The following is a 21,630-nucleotide window of genomic DNA, read 5'->3' as shown; positions in this document are numbered from 1 at the left end:
AATGTTTACCGTCCAACTTGACAGAACTGGAGAGGACCTGCAAGGAGGAATGGCAGAGGATCCCTGAATCCAGGTGTGAAAAACTTGTTGCAGCCTTCCCAAAAAGACTCATGGCTGTATTAGATCAAAAGGGTGCTTCTACTAAATACTGAGCAAAGGGTCTGAATACTTAGGACCATGTGATATTTTAGTTTTTCTTTTTTAATAAATCTGCAACAGTGTCAACAATTCTGTGTTTTTCTGTCAGTATTGGGTGCTATGTGTACATTAATGAGGAAAAGAAATGAACTTAAATGATTTTAGCAAATGGCTGCAAAATAAAAAAGAGTGAAAAATTTAAGGGGGTCTGAATACTTTCCGTACCCACTGTATATTGTAACATTGCTATTTAAACTTTCTGCTGGTTTCAGTGAACCTTTGCTTTTTTTTGGCCACTCATTTTGTATTTGTGCCAGGTGCTGTGAAGGTTCTTTGCATTCACAAAGACTTATGGGCTTTATGTGTCTTATCTTTTTTCTAACAAACTATATAACCTCAACTTTTATATTATTGAGACTTAGCAGCATGTGTTTTCCAATAAAACAAAATAAGTAGTCAAGCAGTTCCTTGATTTTCATGATTAAAAAGTATTTTTGAAATACATCAAAAACACAATATGGACAAAGGTTTTGGGACACCTGACTCTTTCATCCGTATGTAGTTCTTCACTACACTGTTACCACAAAGTTGGGGGCACACAATTGTACAGGACGTCTTTGGGTGTGGTATAATTTTATTTTTCCTTCCTTGAATTTGGAGACCAAACCTGTGCACAATGCCCCTGTGCACAATTTAAACTAAATGAAAATATGGTTCAGATGGAGACTTAATATCTTAAGTACCCGGCTGCAGAGCACTGAATTCAACTCTATTGAACATCTTTGGGGTGAACTGGAATGCTGACTGCACCCCAGGACTCCTCACACTACAACAGTACCTGACTTAATGAACATACTAACATTGTGACTGAATGAGTACAAATCTCCATAAGCACACTCCAAAATCTAATGAAACATCTTTCCAGAATATTGGAGGTTATCAGAACAGCAAATGTAGACTAAATATGGAATCGGATGTTAAAAAAATACATATGAATCTTATTGTCAGTGGTCCTCAAACATTTGCTGATATAGTGTATGTTTATATTAAAATACATAAAATATTAGTGATTTGGTCAATGCACATCTTCATTGTTCCTGTAATGCAAATACATACACGGTTGCCATGCTGATGGCACAGCGGGATAATAAGAGAACCGTTTCAGTAGGATTACATTTTCAATGATTCCAACACAAGGCAAGTTTTTGCTGTCATCTCTTTAAAACAAAAGAACAAGGGCTTCTCACTCACAATTGTCTTGTGATGGTCACCATCATGTTAAAGAGAAATCCCCAGTAAGCTGTACTGAGTTGGAAAACCACAGGATGACTAGACAAGCAAGATGGTGTTGTTGATGGCGTTAGAATCAAAGTTGAATTTTTGGAAGCTGATCTATTTGGTCAGAGATGAAAAGGTGGTAGAGCTGGACAGACTAAATGATTAAAGCTCTGCTGCATTGTTGTAGAGTTGAAATGAGACTGGTGTCACTGTCAGCAGGCTGTTTGTGAAAGCTGAACACTATAATGCAAGTAAACACACAGATTAGGTATATCTTTATGGCCACCAATCAGGTATCACTTTATGGCAAACTGACTAATATTGTGTTGGTTCCCTTTTGCTACATACAGTATCTTGTCTTCATCTCGTCTGTTGGATCGGACCACACAGGCCAACCTTCGCTCTCAGTGTTCCTTCCTTTGACCACTTTTGATAGATACTGACCACTGCAGACCGGGAACAACCGGGAGTTGCAGTTTTGGAGATGCTCTTACCCAGTCGTCTAGACATCACAATTTGGTCCTTTAATCTCACACAAATCCTTACACTTGCGCATTGTTCCTGATACCAACACATCAACTTTAAGGACTAAATGTTCACTTGCTGCCTAATATATCCCACCCACTAACAGGTGCCATGATGCCATGTTGACTGCTAAAGTGTTATTCACTTCAGCAGCCATAATGTTATAATGTCATAAAGTTATTCCTGGTTGGTGTATATTTAAAAAAAAAAATAAAATAAAAAATAAAAATTTTTTGCAACATTGAAGATCATGTATTTAATATAAATATAACTGTAATTTATTAGAGGGAAATTGTTCCCTCAAAGGTTTTAGATGTTTATATACAGACTTTTATATACAGAGTTTGTTGTAGTTCTCCTTTCATAAGAACAAAAGAAACATCATTGCCATGATGCTAAGTAACCATGGCAGACAAAAGTCTTCCAGGAATCTATATTTTATAGTCAGTGTGAAATTACATTAGTAGATAGTAGAACAGGATGACCTCATCCTCGTGGTCATGAAGTCTAAAGGGTCTGTATGAGTGGGTGTGTTTTGCACTTCTACACAGGCACATGATTAGATGAATAACATTTCTTTTCTTGCAGACACTCTGGGCATCACACTGGACACAAGCATTGATTCAGCCAGTCCCCAATCAGACCTGACATTGGCTTCATGCCTAACTATGAGCCGTGCATCCTACACAGTTTTGCTTTAATGCTTTATGATGTGCAGAGCGGAGTGTACTGATGAGTAAACACTGAAGATGTTTGTGTCCTGCATAATTGCTTACATCCTCCACGGGATTCGACTTTTGTCATAATATATTACTTGTACAGTATCAACTATTCTAGGCTGTTGCCATCTACAGGCAAAAGCTAAGAAAAGTGACAAAAGATTCCCATCCCTTAGTTGTAAGTGAAGTGTCATTGTTACCATTTTCAATGGCATGCACATCGTAGCATTCCTAATCCCTTCAATTCAGCTTTGCTGCCTGCTTCCTATTCAATCTGTTTCACTTCCAGTCTCCTTTGTGTACCTTGATTGCACTTCAAATTGCTTTTCCATGGCACGTTTAAATCCGACTGTTTCCACCAGGTGTCTCGGTGTCCAAACCATTTTGACGCCTAGCATTATACCTTTAAATCTCTGATTTGACAAATACTGAGCAAAGTATGCACTGAAATCAATCTGTATGTTACAATCAGTCTTTGGAGCACACTTTGATGACTGATATTGTAATGCGCACTTTTTTTACAATAACATGTAATTCGCAGTTTGCTGATTAATGTCAATTTGTGTGTGTGTGTGTGTGTGTGTGTGTGTGTGTGTGTGTGTGTGTGTGTGTGTGTGTGTGTGTGTGTGTGTGTGTGTGTGTGTGTGTGTGTGTGTGATGGTGGGTGTTGTGGTTGGGTGCTAGACATGTTTGGTGCGCTTTGACTATTTTTGATTCTGTGATGATATGTGTAAAATGATACAAAAGACTGTGGCTTTTAAAATGCACTGACATGGGAATTGTCAAAACTATTTGGGTTAAAAAACCATCCATTACTGCCCCCTAACACAGACATAAAAAGTAGATAACATTATTTACTTTAGTGTTTGATTTACATTATTTACACACTGCTACACTATAAATATGCTTCCTCATCCAAGTCTTAACTGCAAAAACAACATAGTAAATGTAACTAAGCTACTACAGAACGATGCACAGCAACATTTTATTTAATCCAGCATTTCAACCAGTGTAAGCTTAATAGAAATCCATATAAATATACCAAAGCCTTATTCAAATATAGTAACTGATTTACTTTTCAATAAATCAGTTCTTATCAAATCAATACTTCAATATTCAGCTCCACCCACAAAAGATCTCACCAAATTACAGAGATCAATATAGTTTGACATTGTCATTGATCGTAATGAAGCAAATCACCTCAAGGCTTATCAAGGGCTTTAAAGGTCACAATTTGCAGAGAAACTCACCTTTCCACCTTTTACACAACATGCTTGTGCTTATATTGTGATTAGACATAATTAGTATATAAATCTATCGCATTATGAACATTAATTTTATAAATACATAACATGGGAATATGTCATCAAACAAATATTTCAGATACTGACAATTTTCCTGTTTTAATTGTAGGAATAAAGATCCACACTATATAGGACAAATATAATTTTTATTATTTTATAGTGGTTTTAGCGGAAAGCAATACTGCTAGAAATAATATATTGTATGGTAAGCTCTTGGCTCTTGGTTTTGCCTATATTGATTGGTGACCCTTCTTTAGTACCTTCTAAGCTCTGTACTTGATTGAAATTTAGATTCTGGATTCAAATAAAAGTTTTTGTTAATCAAATTGTTTTTCAAAACAAAACATAATACATTTTACTCCCCGTATTTCACAGCTGGCAATCAGGTAAACGGAACCTACACCAAACCCAGCTCCATGGTGGAGAAGGACGATAACAACAATGACGAATATGACAACTATGATGAGTTGGTGGCTAAGTCTCTGCTCAACCTGGGCAAGATTGCAGAGGACGCCGCTTACCGAGCCATGACCGAGTCCGAGATGAACAGCAACTCCTCCCATAGTGGTGCGGAGGAAGAGGAGGAGGAGGAAGAGGAAGATGAGGAGGAAGAGGAGGAGGAAGATGAGTATGAGGAGGGTGACAGTGGCACTAGGAAAAGTGAGCTGAGCCTTGATGTAGATAGTGATGTAGTCAAAGAGACTGTAGACTCTCTGAAACTGCTGGCCCAGGGTCATGGAGCTGTGCTCTCTGACAACCTCGAAGAAAGCACGTATCAGGAAAATGGAGTGAAAAATGAGGGCTGCGGCAACATAAACGGCTTTGGCAGTTATGTGTGTAATGGTACTAGTGGCAGTTGTGCACAAAACAAGTCCACTAGCAATGGACAGCTGATTGAGGAAAGCGATGAGGAGGTATGCCTGAGCAGTCTGGAGTGTCTACGCAATCAGTGCTTTGACCTGGCGCGCAAATTGAGCGAAACAAAGCCGTCAGAGCGCCTCAACCAAGGTCAGGAGGGGCACCAAGACACGTTGCTGCACCATGACATCTATGGAGAATGCCATCAGCAACAGAACTCAGAGGAACGGCGTGTTTTGGAGCGCAACTATTCTGACATGGTCAACCTGATGAAGCTGGAGGAGCAGCTCAGTCCACGCTCAAAAGCTCTGTCCAGTTGTGCCAGGGAGTACGACGCTTACAGAGATGAAGACACCACGTCAATCACCTCAGACCGCTCGGAGGATGGCTTTGACATGACCAAGGGCAACCTGTCGCTACTCGAAAAGGCCATTGCATTGGAGTCTGAGCGGGCCAAGGCAATGAGGGACAAAATGGCCTCAGAGGCAGCCAGGAGAGACAGATTACAACTCCACGAAGAGAATCACGGTCTAAGGCTCAGCTGTGCAGAGGAGCGTAAAGCCAGGCTGCATCACGATGGCCTCAAGAAGCCCTACTATCATAAAGGTGGGTGAGCATTTTACTCAGAAGAGTAGTTGTGAGACACTGTAAAATAGCTGGTGATGATGTAAGGCTGTGTTTCTTAAGTGTTTTTGCTAGTAAGCAGCTAATCCATGTATGGTGATCTTTTTGCTTCATACATCAGAATATCAGTGTATATATCAGTGTAATACCTATACCAAATCATACAAAGCAAAATTAAACAAAAAAATGCTTCAGCTGAGAATAGAGAAGCACATTTTGTCAGGTGATTCTATAGCTCAGTGGGTTTCAGGACAGTCACATAAAAATTCCTTGCTTGCAAAGGTCTAGATGAGGAACTAGCATGACTAATGTTTAACCATTATTGATTACCTTATTGGCTTTATATAACACAATTTTGAAATACTTCCGTTTTGTTTCGTAGTGGTGCTTCATGGTATTACATTTGACTAGCGGCAAAAACTAAGAAACTAAAATGAAAAATGTATCATTAAACACGGTTATCTTATCATCAACTCTTTTTCAAGCAAGTCCTGTTGTTGGTTTGCTACTCAGATCTGAGAGTGTAAAGAAATGAAAACAAATAATAAAAACATATATATGAAAGTTTTTGAAAACTCTTCTCTCTCTGATCTATTGTCTTTAGGTCTGTAGCTAGTCTGTGGTTGGATGAGCTTCCTTCAGCTACATAATTTACATAAATAAAATGACTGGATAAGACTGTCCTGCGGAATCTGCTACAATACATTCTTCACTCGTTGTTGGGCTCTGTTACTATATTGTCTTTCAATTACTTCAATTAAGTGAAATGTCTGTTGCTAAATGTTAGCAGCAAATGTGGTGAAAAAAAAGCTAGTGCTAACAAGAATCTCTTCAAAAATGATATCATGGTCTATAATCAAATCTTATAGTGTTGGTCTCTGTAATTTTTACACTACACCTGTACCATTATTGCTCTTAAAATATTATTAGCCTGACAGTTTGCTATTTTAATTTTTTATTATTACAAATTATAATAGTACAGTATTATATAAATACATATAAGAAATGTTGAACATTAAATCCATTAGCAACAGACAAGGGTTTTTGCAGCTTGCTAGATAGAAATAGTGTACGGCTACGTCTTCTTTCCTCCCTAACAAGTGAGTTAGGTACAGAGCTGTTCATGAACTGTGACAAACACAAGGTGTTGCCTTTAATAACTTTTCAGTGCTCAGGAAAAGGTGTGTTAAAGCTGCTTTCGTGCAAGCGCTAGCACTAAACTCCACCAGAAAGAAATGAAGATACGATTATGAAAAAACAACATAATAGGCCATTGTTAAACATACAAAACATAAAAACAAATCAACACAGACTGCATACTGTTCTTTGCCCAATCCACATTTTCTTCTGTACTTCGAACATTTATTTCCAATACAGTATATCACCCGTTCCTGATTCAGATACATAAAAATGATGTTATAGATACTTCTTATATGAATTTTATATTGTTTTTTTGTGTATTTGGAAAATCCTTAACTTTGTGAAATGAATTTTGGCTGCAATGTATTGTTCTAAAAAAAAAAAAAAAAAAAAGGATTTTCTGAAATAAATTTTTTTTTCATCTTAAACACAAGTTACAGTAATTTAAATCATAAGCATCCATATCACTCTGCAGGCTCTGTTCCTAAGGTAAATGTCAGTCACAGCATGTAATAAACCCAAGCCTTATTGTCGCTCTTATTGAAGAGGTTTCGTTTTGTTTAATTCATTAATTTTTTATTAATCCAGTGAGTTTTTTTTTTTCTTTTCAATAAATTTCTTTAAAAAATTTCATTCACATTTTATAATGTTGCCCAATGCCATATCTTCTGTATGTGACAGTGTGAATGCATCACATATATTTTGTCAGTTGGTATTTATACCATTTATGAAGTGAATCCATTAAAGGTAGTTCTTTACCTACACATACATAAGACACAAAATGGCTTTCGCTTCTGCACATACTCACAAATCAATACCACACATTTTTATGGTACAATACCAATGCAAACAGCACGGCAGTATAGCACCTTATTCCTCAGTTCTCTCAACCAAATAAGGTTTCAAATTAAACATGTATATAATGTTATAGGACATTGTTGAGTACTACTAACAAAACGTCATGTAGTATTTAAACCTACAGAATGGGCAGTTTAAGTGCACTGACCTTAAATATTGTCTAGATTAGTAAATAATTCTGAATGTAAAATCATAGTTTCTGATTTGAGACACAGCTCTTGACAACAGGGAACAGGTTTTTTTAATCACTGCTCTATAAAACTTTTTTAAAAATGGACAGATCCCAAAGCAGCTTTGCAGCAGTAAACAGATTATAAATATAATTTTTTTTAAAGTTTCTCCCTAATGAGAATGCCAGAGGCGACAGTGGCGAGGAAAAACTCCCTTAGATGGACTGAATCAGAATCATGGGTTGCATGTACAAGGAATTGGGTGTGCTGTTGCTATAAAGATATGAAAAATCATAAAAAAAACCTACGAAAATAAAATAATAAAATAATAAATGGAGATGAGACATTAACTATACAGTTTGTGCAGAGTATGTAAAGAAATGCAGTGCAAATAACAATGTAAGTGAGGCAGTGCAATTATCATTTTTCCCAAACAAGTCCAAGGTGCAGGGTTGCAATATAGTAGTCTTGGTTGTTTGTGTTAATGTAACACATATTAAATGAACAGTGTGGGGTTTACACTACTGTAATGTTAGTGATTATGGAAGGATATTGGTCAGAGATTATGGTGGGTCCCTGCTATTATTGATAGGGTCGGTTTAGGAAGAAACCTTAAGGGGTACCAGATATTTAAAAATTTCAAATTCTACAGACCAATATTTTCAGCTAAATTCTAATCTCAGTTATTATTATGAGTGGTATTCTGGCATGCATGCATACCTATAATCTCTGAAAGCAGCTTGTATAGCCAAATTTGAACAGTTGCACTTTGTTGTTAATTATATTTATTTGAATTATATTGCTTTTTTTTTATCTTAGTTTATTTTCTCTATAGGGAAATATACATTCTTATTCTCATTGCTTTTTTTGGTTCTATTAAATATAACTTAATATTTTGAGTATTTTTGAATTGAGTAGCTCCAATTAAAGAAAAAAATTTTTCCATGTCTTTGAATAAATGATGTACAGTAAATTAAATCAAATCAACTGTTTTATGAGTAAAAAGTTGATTGAAACTAGATCGATGTGAAGAGGTAAAAGAGAAAATGAAAGACATCACACAGTAGGGACCTCAAACAACACAGACTTCTTTTTAATTAATTTATCATTAACCTTAATTATAAATAACAGAAATTTTTTATTTTCCATTAAAAATTTAATAGTCTAATAAAATATGCACACATTTGCAAAAAAAATAAGACATCCTATTTTTATCATGTAAATTCTATTGTATTTGTTAATTTTATTATTTTATCTTTTTTATCAAATTTTTTATTTATTTTTTTAATGCAGACAGCTTATAAAAGCATTTCACTGCATGTCATGATGTTTAAGGTTATGTATTTTCACAAATAAAAGTCCAATTTGAAATGTATTAATGTACAGGTTAAGGTTAAAGACGTTTTTTGGGTTTTAAAAGCCCACCTCACATGTACTGTATATTCAAAATCTTTGTAAAACCAGGCTCTGTAGTTTAAGTGGTAACATTCTGTCACTAACATGCTCATAGAAAGAAGTCGCTGTAACCCCGGAAATGACATTCGCGTCCAATTTGATTACCCCCATCCCTACAGTGCAGGCAGCAGTGGCTTATGTTGTTCAAATAGGCCAGCATTGTTACATCAGCGTCTGGACTTGTCAGGTATAAGAAATGGCAGGGGCTAAAAGGACAGCAAATCTCTTCCCCAGGATGCATCCTGCATTCAAGCTACCTATTTATAAACCTAGAGAACCCAGAGTATATGCACTGTAGCAGTAATGCTGAAGAGCAAGCCCACGGTCATGCAGCGGAAACAGTGTTCACTGAATTAAACCGTGTCACCTATTCTGGGCAGATTTACTTCCTGCTAGTACACGACTGACTCTGATAGTCCAGAGCTGTCAAATGGCGAATTTTATCAGAAAGATACAGCAGATGACACACATTTGAGGTTTAAGACTGAATTAAACGCTGAAAGTATTCTGTAAATCAATAATATCAGTAAAACAGGATCTCAGAGCACTCACACTAAAAGGTTGATTAACCCATGGCTAATATATGGCACTATTAGTCTGACATTTCAGAGCAGAAAATTTTTTATTTGTGTTGGTATCGTTATAGCAAATTAATAATTCTTGTTATCACCCAATTTATACGCTGACACGAGTAGTCGTTTGATCACAGCTATGTAGCTCTTGATGAAAAGGAGAGAAAAGACCATTTCAGCCTGCACCGAAGGACGTTAGGGCTGGTATACTGGGCAGACTCTATCGGAATAATGTCAGAATAATGAGGGATGCACAGCCATTACGTCACGATAACATCTCTCCTCAGCTCTGATAGCGGCAGAGGCTGCCTGACCAGGGGCCATTATGATTTATAAAAGTGTGCCAGGCTGACAGTTATGGAAGGAGTTCCTCCTTAAAAAAAATGGCACAAGGCGGAGATGGAAATTGAACAGTATCAGTATGACCGATAACGAACGACAGGACCACTGACTGCACATTAATTATCCCCAGATGCTATGGTAATGGGGGCCATTTGCTATGCAAAGCATGGCCTGTCCCAAGCTACAGTCGATATTCAGTGCTGTCTAACGTGCATCACAAACCTCTACTCTTCTGAAATAATAAAAAAAACAGCAGGCTGGGAGTCAGTTTGTGTAAAAGCTCGATATGGGCAGTGTATCAATATACTAACAATAAATTTGAATGCTGACCTCTGGTGCATGTTTGCATACTTTCCATCTGTTCTGATCACTTGAAAGACAAATTCGACTTTAAACCTTTAGAGAGACTTTTTTTCCATCGTTAATTGCCTCTGACAATATGGGTCATGTTAAAAAAAAAAATAAAAATAACAATAAACAATTGTATGTAACTGAGACACATATGTGTTTTTCGGCAAACTGTACCCGGCACGCCGCTCCACGGGAGCAGCTGTCTAAGTAGCATTTAAGTTTGTAGATACATCCGACGTATTAATTAAACGCTACACATGTGTAACCACGTTCTGAATTTTTAAACGCTTGCTTCCTTGTCGAAGCATTCTCTCTTTTTTCCTATTCTATCTTGCTCTTGCTATTCTTTCCCACTGACTGGTCTCATTTTGATGCACAACACAGTGTGATACCGTTTATTACGTTACACCATGCTGAAAAATTTGATCAGTCATCTCCCTGTGTCTTTCTCACCATTCTCTGTCTGTCTATCTGTCTTTCTTCCTCTCTCTCTTGGGCTTTCACTGTATGCTTCTGCCAGTCTTATTTACCTTCCTGTTTTAAGCAACATCTTCAGTAATTATTGATAGGACTGCCCTGCATTTAATATAAATTTTGTTGCACTAACAAGAGCAAAAGATTGTGATACCTATAAACCATTTAATAGAGATATTGAGAAATGCATGGTGTCCATTACTATTTAAGAACCCAGCTAAAAGCACATATACATTTAATAATATTTTAGGTGAGCAGAATGTGCATCATTTACAAATTAAGACAATCCATTGATCCACAAATCATTGTTACAGATTTAATTAAATAGTCTTGATATACTTTACTAAATTATCTTCCTGCTAATTACTCATCACCTGCACTTACTTTGATCTGTTTGCATTACAAAATGTGTCCATCTACACTTTCTTGAACGTTTTTTTGTTTGTGTGTGCATGCATGTGTAGATTCCTCAAGATCAGAGAAGAAAGAGAGTCGATGCCCAACGCCGGGTTGTGATGGCACAGGCCATGTGACTGGCTTGTATCCACACCATCGAAGCTTGTCTGGTTGCCCACATAAAGACAGAGTTCCTCCAGAAAGTAAGACACACACCCACCTCATACCCACTCCGCCTGCTAGTAAGGCTTGGTGCTCGGATCTTGTGCCTGCTCTGTGTCTCTGTTAGTCTGCTTAGAATAAATTTGTCTGGTTTAGAAAGACGTGCTGTGCTTTTCTGTCATTGTCTTTTGTGTGTCTTTTGTGTGTCTAAAAGCATGGGTTTTGTTTTGTACGGATTTATTGATTTTTTTTGCCATGTGTGTTTTTGCTTATGCGTGCTTATTTGGAGTCGGGTGCACTATTATTTTGTTTTTAATTCAGTACAATTAGATCTAAAACTTGGGAACAGCCTGTACAATTTTGTAAGATAAAACTTAAATACAAAGAAAACATGTTCAGGAAGATCTCTTATCCTTTTATTAAGCTGGTTTACATTTTGATTTTTTTCTTTTAATTATATCCAGTTGAATGAATGGTAGTAATTACGGCTCTGCTTTCAAACTCACATCTCTGCTGTAAGGGCAGTAAACAGGAAGGGGTGGCGATCTTTTGCTCACTCGCTGCTCTCATTCACCTTGTGCAAATCTCCCTATAAACTATCTTTTACACGATCCATTAAACCACACAGAGGATCTCACGTTATGGTAGCAAATGACCCAGAAGGCAATCAAATGAGCTGACAGCTTTAATGACAGCCCAGAAAATTAGTTAACATAAAAAGATTTGCCTATAAAAGTGTCCAGATGTCAGGAGGTGGAATTGAAGCAGTCTCTAAGTTCAAGAGATGCCAAGCGAGCTCTGGAATGACCTTAGACTTCAACCATATGCTTTATCTTCAGATGGACCTCAGAAGTGCTTTTATTGATCATGAGAAAACTCATTACGATTTGGTAACAACAAGTAAGAAATGAAACATGACAGGGCATGATGTTATAAGGAAATAATCAAAGCAGGGGTGGTGTGATGATGCCTAATAAAAAAAATAATAAACACACACACATTCCAAAGAGTTTTATTAATTAAAAATGACAAATTTATGGTTGCATTTTATTTTCTAAAACATCTGGGAAGTCATTTCAATGTGTTTTATCATTCAGCTATACAACAGTTCCCAGACCAACCTCTCTTATCTCTCTCTCTTTTAAATTTAATAAAAAAAGAAATGCATCTTGTCATGCTACAGAAAGTCCTGAAGACTCTCCATTTGTGAAAAACTTTATACTGACTGCTGCAGTGCTCTGACACTGGAGACTCCTTTTACAAATCCTGTATATACATGCCTATGAATGCCTTTTTTAAAAAAACAAAACCAAAAAAAAAAAAACTTATTTTTGGTTATTATTGTTAGATTGTGTCTGCCATACAAGTTCCTATAAATGAGCTGTTACTATAGAAACCATGACGTATTAGAACAAGTGAGTTGATATAATCCTGTGATTTGCCTTGCAGCTGGAACATTTGTCTGAGTTGCTGCTTCAGAAATTGATTTATTACCTTCTAACCAATCAGAATCAAGAATTAATCAGCATTGTAGTGTGAAGCAATATAATAATGGGAACAACAGTTAAAAAAATAAAATGAAAAAAATTGAAATGCGTAATAATTAAAACATAAATGTGTGCAAAGTGTTGAATATTTAGCTATTTTAGTGCTTAGAGTACATTTGCAAGAATGGGATTTTTTTAATGTATTTGAAATTAGACAATATATTTCACCGTGGATAGGGGTTTCAGTAACACACTAGAGAAGGCCAATGTAATTTGGCCATTATTTGCACGTGATTTCTCCTGAAACGTCTCTGCGCTTCATGAATAGCAGACGATAAAGACATGGCATTAATAATACATTGTCCATTCTTAGAGATGAATGTGTTATAATATGTCAGTGCTTCAATGCTTGTGTGAATGTGTGCGAGTGTGTATCAGACAAACACACTGCAGGCTGCGGCGTTGGCGGGACACTGTGCTCTTCGGGCAGGTTATTGAGCGCAAGTTGATAGGGGAGAGCATCTCTACAGCTGCTCCATTGCACATAATGCATTTTTTAGCAGCGACCTGTCGATAGCTCGACATGCTCACAACAGGTCACCTTTCAGTCTGCTGGATACACCACAGGGTTGGCAAAGAGCACACAACAATTTATTAAGAGCTCTTAAAAATCTGTGTATGTGTGTGGGTATGTGCTTGTGTGTCTACCAAAAACAGACTAAACCCTTATTTACAGGCTACCTGAAACCTTCATAAGACTACATCAGACTTATATAAAACTATATATCCTTCATGTCAGCTGCCGAATCAATTTTAACAATTCTAAAGACTATTTCATTAGCTTTCAGCAATCATAAAGATTGTTGTGCTTTTATTTAATGTACATTAATATCCCATTTGAGTCAATTGATTTTTTCGCCATATGTTCTATTGGTATAATGGCATAATTTTGTAAAGGTGGTAACTAAGTCATTGAGGCTCTCAATTATTGATCAGAAGGTCAGTGGTTCAAGCCCTGGTATCACCAAAAATGCCACTTTTTGGGCTCTTGAGCAAAGTCCTAAATGCTCTGTGCTTTAGGGGCACTGTAACATGGCTGACTTTGTGCTCTTACATCACTGGGATATGCGAAGAAATTTCCCTATGGGATTTATAAAGTATTCTAAATAAAAAAACATAAAAATGTCACCACATTATAACCCATTCGAAGTGTAAATTTTTTGTTTTTATTCAATTACTTTATGCTTTTTTATGTTCCTGTTTATGGAAGCTAAAATATCATATTTACATTTTTATATATTACTATATAGAGAAGAATAGAACTAGAAAAGCACATATACGTACGTTTATGGTGTCATTGCACCATGGAATTGGCGTATTATTATTATGTAGTTATAAGTAGCAAAAAAATTATAATTAACTTAAAATTCAATGAAATTAAATGAACAATTTTAAAATATTTGATAGTGCACTTAAGTTACAATGGCACTTAACAAAAACAAATGATATGATTTATGTATGACATAGATTATGTACAGTTATGGGTATAGATATAGTATAAAAAATTCTGTAAATCAAACATGACTAACAGGATCATTTCAAAATATAAAAAAAGAACCAAATCAAATTTCTTTAAAGGTCAGTGGAAGTGTATTTGAATCCACAATTAATATTTCAGTAAGTGCTATAGATATTTTGATACAAAAAAAAATCCAATGAGCGGAAATATTTGCTATAGAATTAGCTATAATATGCGTGTAACTTTGTAATTATATTGTAATGATTGTCACTGTTACACTGTAATAGCTTGTTAAACAGCAAGTCAGCATTAAACAATGGTTGTGGTTTACAAAATAATGCATTGCACATACATTTGTGTGACACCAATAGAAATAAGCATTTTTCTGAAGCTTATATCAGTTATGCACAGCTTATGTATATACTTAAGTAGCTATATGGGGAATTATGGTGGAAAAACTGAATCCTCATAGAATTAAAAAAAAAAATTGTGGTAAAATGATTTGCATAGTGTTATCTAATAAATACATGTGGAATCAGCTACAGCAAGATAAGCTTTTGAAATCCAATTTGTTATCACCTATAAGCCCCTGATTTGTCTCAAAATGGTCTAAATTACATTTATGCAACATTCCGATCCTCATGTGCACATATACTCTAAACTATGTCCACAAAACCAAGCCCAGCGTTTTAGAGTCTGTCCATCTCTAGGCAGTAGCCTTGGTCCAATTAAGCCCAGTGCAGAGTAATTAATGTGTTAGAGCTGGAGAAAAGGATGAGGGTGAGGGTTTAAGGAGGTGATGATGAAGACTTGAAGAGAAAAAGTGTGTGTGTTGAAGCTCCTGCCCCTTCCTTCTGTCCTTTTCTCTACTTCCTAAAGATCATTAATATAATTGGTGCCAGTGGGGATTTTGGATTTGATTGTGGACTGTTTATTTATTTATTTTTGGGTGGTGGTGGGTGTGAGAGTTACTGAAGATGAAGGCAAGTAAACCATGAAACGTGAATAAGACAACTTTCAGTTTATCCTGTTTTATTATTTTTAATTTTTTATTTTGTATTTTTTTTCAATTTTGGTCTTGAGGATGAATATCAGTACCTATAAGCTTTTTACGGAGCATATTTAAAGAATTTCCTAAATGATTTATAACTGAGCTTAGGATTCACGCTAATGATTCCTTGTAACTTTAATAACGTGTCATAAAGCTCTTATAATGAACAATGAATAAATCCTTGATGACTTTTTATCAAGTTGTAACACAAGTATGACAATATATTTATAACACACCATGTTGTACTGCCCAATCTTAATTACACTGCAATACTAACGTATAAGAGTTATAAAAGCATGATAAATATTTAAAGTTTCATTAATGAATGCTGCAAATGAAGAGGAAAACCAGTATTCACTTTAGTAATCTAATAATGAAATACTCATTTCCAGACTAATTGCAAACGCACATACAGACACATTATTGCAGCCTGAAAATGTTTAAATGTCAAAACTAATAAAGTCACATTACAAAATGTCTTTAGTGAGTGCTTCTAAAAGATATGAAAAAGCACACATATGTAACCTTAGAGAGACAGGAAGTTATCTCAGGTACTATATAGAGTATGTGTCATGCTTGGAAACACCCGGTGACATTTTAGATAATTATAATGTATTACAATTGTCTATGGACATAATAATAGCTTTATAATTATTCACCAGCCATTATTAATATAAGTGTAATATATTTTCACTGTTGGCACAGTCAGCACATATTGTTACTGTATAATGTATAATAAGAAATTCTAATCATGGTTATAATCATTTCTGAATGTGGCCTTGCACAGAGATTATTAACTCAACTATAAAGACTTCTTACTACATATACTATGTTTATGTTAAGATCACCTGACAGCTCGGGACAGACATTGAAGCAGTAAGTAGGATTGGAGTTTTTGTAAGTGTCACTTTATATTGGTCATCATTGGCTACAGTGACATATTGAATCAGGCCTTGTTTTATATCTATGACAGGATTATTCAAGTAACCATCAATCTAATCGTAAAGGCTAGAAGGGATGTTTCCAACGATCCACTGCTCAATCATGTATTTCTGCTGTCTGTGTAACTGCATGGCAAATGTGTGCATGCAGTTTCATGTTGTTACTTCACATTAATTTAGAGTACTAACTCTGCTGCCTCCTAACTTTCCCTGTCTTCCACTCCTTCTCTTTTCTGCTGCCAAGTTCTTGCAATGTATGAAAATGTTCTTAAGTGTCCTACACCTGGCTGCACAGGGCGCGGCCATGTCAATAGCAACAGGAACTCACATCGAAGGTAAGAACTCAGGGCGATATATAGGAATTGGTTCTTTTACATTGTCTGGTGAATTTTTTTCTTCTTTTAATTTGGTGTGATTATTATTTTGGTTATTGTTGCAATTCTAGATGATCAGTTATTGCTGTTTATTTGTTTGTCTCTTTGCTGGTTTACGTTTACTTTCCTTTTGAATACAGCTTAATGCTGTTTGGTATGAAGATTTATTCATATACTGTATGTATGAAGAACAAAAAAACTTTAATCTTGCTGGTTGGAAATCATGCAAATCTTTCATAGGGACAAGAATATTCCCCTAAATGTTACACAAATATTTCAGGACATGAAATGTAATATTTGCATTTGGATATGTATTACTTTTAATGTGTTTCTTCCTCATGTAGTGTGCAATATATATTCTTGGTGTCATATAAGGACAAATGTTTGTGGACACCTGGTTATAAGATTTGCATGTGCGCTATGAACATCTCACTCCAGTTAAATTAACCTTCACTCTCCTGGGAAGATATTTCACTTGATACTTACAACGAGGGTGTTAGTAAAATCAGGTAATGATGTAGGGTAAGGAGGCCCAGGGTGCGCTCAGCATTCCAATTCATCACAAAGGTGTTCAGTAGGGTTGAGGTCTATAGCAGGACACTCAAGACCTTCCAATATGACCCATGTAAACTATTTTCCAATGGAGCTGTCTTTGTGCACAGGGGCATTGTTTGATACTGCAACAGGGGTCTCTCAGTTCAAGTAAAAGTAAAATATGCTGCTACCACATGCAAAGAAAACCTAAACATACTGTATGTGTGCTTTCAGCTTTGTTATAAAAGTTTGAGGAAGAATCATATATTGCTTAAAAAGTATACAGTGTATATGTTTATCAAACATACAGTATAACTAAAAGTGTTTCATAGATTTTTTTTTTTTATATAGTGTAGAATCATTATTTCTCATAGTTTGCTTTTTTCCCTAATATTTACTGTTAGCTGATATTTATAAATAAATATTCATGTATTAATAATTCAGGGATATTGGAAAAGGTTCATATAAAACTGTACCATAGCATTTACAGTAAATTATTATTAAACATACATATATACAGTAGAAACAGTAAGGTATAGCAGTACATTAACAGACAATTACTACTGGTTCAAGGCATATACTATTAATGTGAAATCAATTTCAGTTCCCTACCATGGTCCATTTAGCTGATGCTTTTATCCAAAGTGGCTTACAATTGAGACAGGATAGAGCCAAGCAGGTTGAAGGTTATAGGTCATGCCCAAGGATTCAACCATGGCCGCTTGCCAGTGCTGGGATTTTAACTAGTAACCTCCTGCATCAACTCCTGATGCAAAAAATAAAATGTATAAACTCATATCAACATCATCTAGACCACGATATGTAACAAAATGTTAATGAGAAGCGAATATTTTTTATTCTTACTACCAAATGAAATCCAGGTGTACACAATATTAGTGTTTGTTTGTCTGTAAAATAATAACACAGCATGTTAATGACGCATTATCGCACATTAATTTTAACGCCACAAATGTTATTAACAGGCGATTAATGCAGCGCACATTTCTGTTTGGCAATTTTTATATTAAAAAAATAATTATAAAATATATATAAAACAGTCGACATTTATTCACATCTTATTTTTACTCAGATATTCAAAAAGTCTTAGCACCAAAATCCGCCATTATGCAATTTACCCTCTGGGGACGGCAAACGCACCAGCGCGTTTTGTGGCATCATTTTCTCATAACGCCGAAACGAACATTAATTACTGTCTTTTTGAATCGTTAAAATCTGTAAAGGGTCTACTTTTATTTGCATACACTCATAATAACAACAAAACTCTCTGCTTTTGTAAATTAAAGAAAACAAACAGGGTTTTCTCTCTGCTGCCCCTCTCTCTTTATCTCTCTTCACAGTCACAAATAAAACAACCTGAATCTGAAAATATTCTCTGATTGTGTAATCCGTATGAAAATTAGACGGGGTATAGTTTCTCTGGTATAACTTCAATAACCGTCCGGGTGAAAACATTGCAAAAGTTTTGTTTGGTGTCCTGATGATTTGCTCAATTTAAAACATCTGCATAAAGCATCCATATTTGCTAATGGCCATGTTGATTGGAGTATTAAAAACTTGGAAAGTATTTAAGTTGCATTTAGAACAGATCATTTTCTTTTTACAATTAATCACACGTTAACTCATGACAATCATACAATTAATTTTTTTAATAACAAGGCCAGATAATGCTGAAATATGGTTGTTTTTAGGCAAAATGATCTTTCTTGTATATAGCCCAAAATTTTAACCCTTAGAAAAAGATTAAGCATGTGTCTGTAGCTGTGACTGAGATGATAAATACCGGGCTCACTGCAGTCTCTCTCTGTAATGCATGTAATTCTATTCTGGGGTGCTGCTGCAGTGGAGGTGTGACGGTCAGCAGCTGGTGTGGGATGGTAGGCCTGGCACGAGCCATTAGCACGTCTGTGACACTCAAGCAGGAGCGCCAGCTGTGCATCTTACACCCAGACACACTCACACACACACACACACAGACACACACACACACTGAGGAATGCACCTGCTGTAGAAGGAAAGACCTAACACACAACTCCACACACTTTTAACTCTTACATCTGCACTCACAAGTGGGGAAATGTGTGTACTTGGGCCCCAAAGCTAATTGCCAGTGTGTCTCATATTGTTTGCACGTAGATAGACCTACACACACCTTTGCTGTCACACTGTCCCTCCTGCTTGCTGTGAGAAAACTCTCTACTGAGTTCCTTTAGCACGCTTAACGGTTTAAAGGCGATATAGCAACTCTAAATGCCTTCTCCTGGGAAATAACAAACACAGGTCTGAAAAGGAAGTCCGAACTGTGTTGAGCGAATTCATTTTTATCTTAGAAATGTGGAGTTATATGTAATACCACCAATGTTTCAATCCAGACATAAAGCAGTAGCTGTAGCTGAATAAACTGTCTTGCTGAAGCTTTGTGTAATGATGGTTTCTTTAGTATAAAGTGACATCATATGTGTTGGTTTTTCTTTTTTTTGTGTTAATGCAGTCTCTCGGGATGCCCGATAGCAGCCGCTGAGAAACTGGCCAAAGCTCATGAGAAACATCAAGCATGCAATGGAACTAAGTCCAATCAGGCATCGGACCGAGTTCTGAGGTAGACAATGCAAACTTCAGTATAACATCAAATCCTTTAGATGTAGTATATATTCATTATTATCTTTAGTGGGTCATCAGTGTTGAACGGTGGTATAGTGAGTAGCAAGACCATCTCATAGCTCCAGAGCTCTTGGTTTAGTCCTAAGATCATGTTAGTGTTTGAGTGAGGTTTCACATGTTCTTCTTTCTTAGAAAAATGTATTGGGTTCATTATTCTATGATCTGAGGGTCCCTGATTATTTAAATCATTAATTTTTTCAGCTTTTTAGTAGTTTGTACTGTTTTAAAGGAAAAACAGTTTTGAAGATATTTGCAATAACAAAACCAAACATCACCCATATGTATTATGTATGTAAATAATAGGCAACCCAATGTACATGTTCCCAGTAAATCGAATTGGAATTTAAGTTTATAATATTTAGATTTGGGCAAAACTTTGCATTATAATGACTGGATTTTGCCCGCTCAAGTGTGTAAACAATCTGAATATTTTCCTCATCAATAAATAGTATTACTCAAGCCGAGCACTCTTTATGCATGTCCCATATCCCAATGTAATCCCAATGTAGTCCTGTTCTTCAAGACTTGAGTTGTGCTTTAAGAGCAGATTAAAGACCTTAGACTTGATTTGGATGTGAGAGTGAGATTTCAGACTTGGACTTCAGAGTAAGGCGCTGGCAGAATTCTTGCATATTCTTATGCATTCCAAAAATATTAATGTTGTTAACAAAAAATAAAATAAAATATTTGTATGCATTTTTCTTTTCTGTCAAACTGTATTTGTAAATAAAAAACCCTATAATAAGTGAAAAGAAACGTTCAGCAGGAAACCTGAACCTGAAGTCTGATATCTAAAAAGACAAAATTTCTTCTCCTTTGTCCAAATTTTGTCTAAATTTGTCCAAAATTGTCCAAATCTTAACACAATTCTTACACAATTTTCCTATAAATATTATATGTGGAGGATGTAAAAATATTGTAATCAAAAAATATACCACCCGAAACAAACAGCAAATAAGATTAGAAGTTCTAAGTAGTTATTAGTAGTTATTTTATTTTTGTTGTGTGTTTTATGAATTACTTTTGGCATGACAGTAAACACTCATTGAGATTTGCACTGTTTAATATTCATTTGTTTTAATTAATTGTTTATCACAAAAACTAATTTATGTATTTCATGAGATCCTGTTGACAGTCCTCTCTTTTTTAGGCCTATGTGCTTTGTAAAGCAGCTGGAAATCCCGCAGTATGGCTATAAGAATCACGTCCCCACTACTACCCCACGCTCCAACCTGGCCAAAGAGCTGGAGAAATACTCCAAAACCAGCTTTGACTACAATGGCTATGACAACCAGAATGTGTACGGCAAACGTGCCATCGCTCCAAAAGCCCCTGGCCGTGACATATCGCCCAAGGGTTATGATGGTAGGACCTACAAAAGCACATTTTTTTAATCTTTCAGATTTTTACATTTTCTAACATACTCATGAACATTATGTTTTTTAAAGTACAGGACATGTTTTTCTTTTCAGATTCACATAATTTTAGTGTGAAATGTCCTTTGAGCGAATATCAATTTAGTGAATACCAAATGCACTGACATTACAATAGTGCTTTTTTTATGAGTGTTCCCGGCATCTTTGACAGGCTTTGACCAGAGGAATGGAAATGTATGGAAATTATATAGTAGCAGATGCATAATGAATGACTGGGTAGAGGCGAGTCAAGGTCTAGTCTCC

The 21,630-nt window shown here is 35.9% G+C and overlaps 1 protein-coding gene across 6 annotated transcripts in view; it reads left to right on the top strand.

The window, feature by feature from the left end:
- myt1lb (myelin transcription factor 1-like, b) overlaps positions 1-21,630 on the top strand; it is a 107,139-nt gene that overhangs the window by 56,748 nt on the left and 28,761 nt on the right. For all 6 annotated transcript variants that reach the window (XM_083543909.1, XM_083543913.1, XM_083543912.1 and 3 more), the window contains 5 exons: positions 4,340-5,428; positions 11,273-11,407; positions 16,609-16,699; positions 19,782-19,889; positions 21,102-21,316. In XM_083543909.1, coding sequence (XP_083400035.1) covers positions 4,340-5,428; positions 11,273-11,407; positions 16,609-16,699; positions 19,782-19,889; positions 21,102-21,316 — 1,638 coding nt within the window. The remainder of the gene's footprint in view (positions 1-4,339; positions 5,429-11,272; positions 11,408-16,608; positions 16,700-19,781; positions 19,890-21,101; positions 21,317-21,630) is intronic.

The sequence above is a fragment of the Silurus aristotelis genome (assembly GCF_946808225.1).
Source record: "Silurus aristotelis genome assembly, chromosome: 6".
In the NCBI taxonomy this organism is placed as follows: domain Eukaryota; kingdom Metazoa; phylum Chordata; class Actinopteri; order Siluriformes; family Siluridae; genus Silurus; species Silurus aristotelis.
The sequence above is the reverse complement of the archived record's forward strand: the minus strand, read 5'-3'. Positions and strand labels throughout refer to the sequence as shown.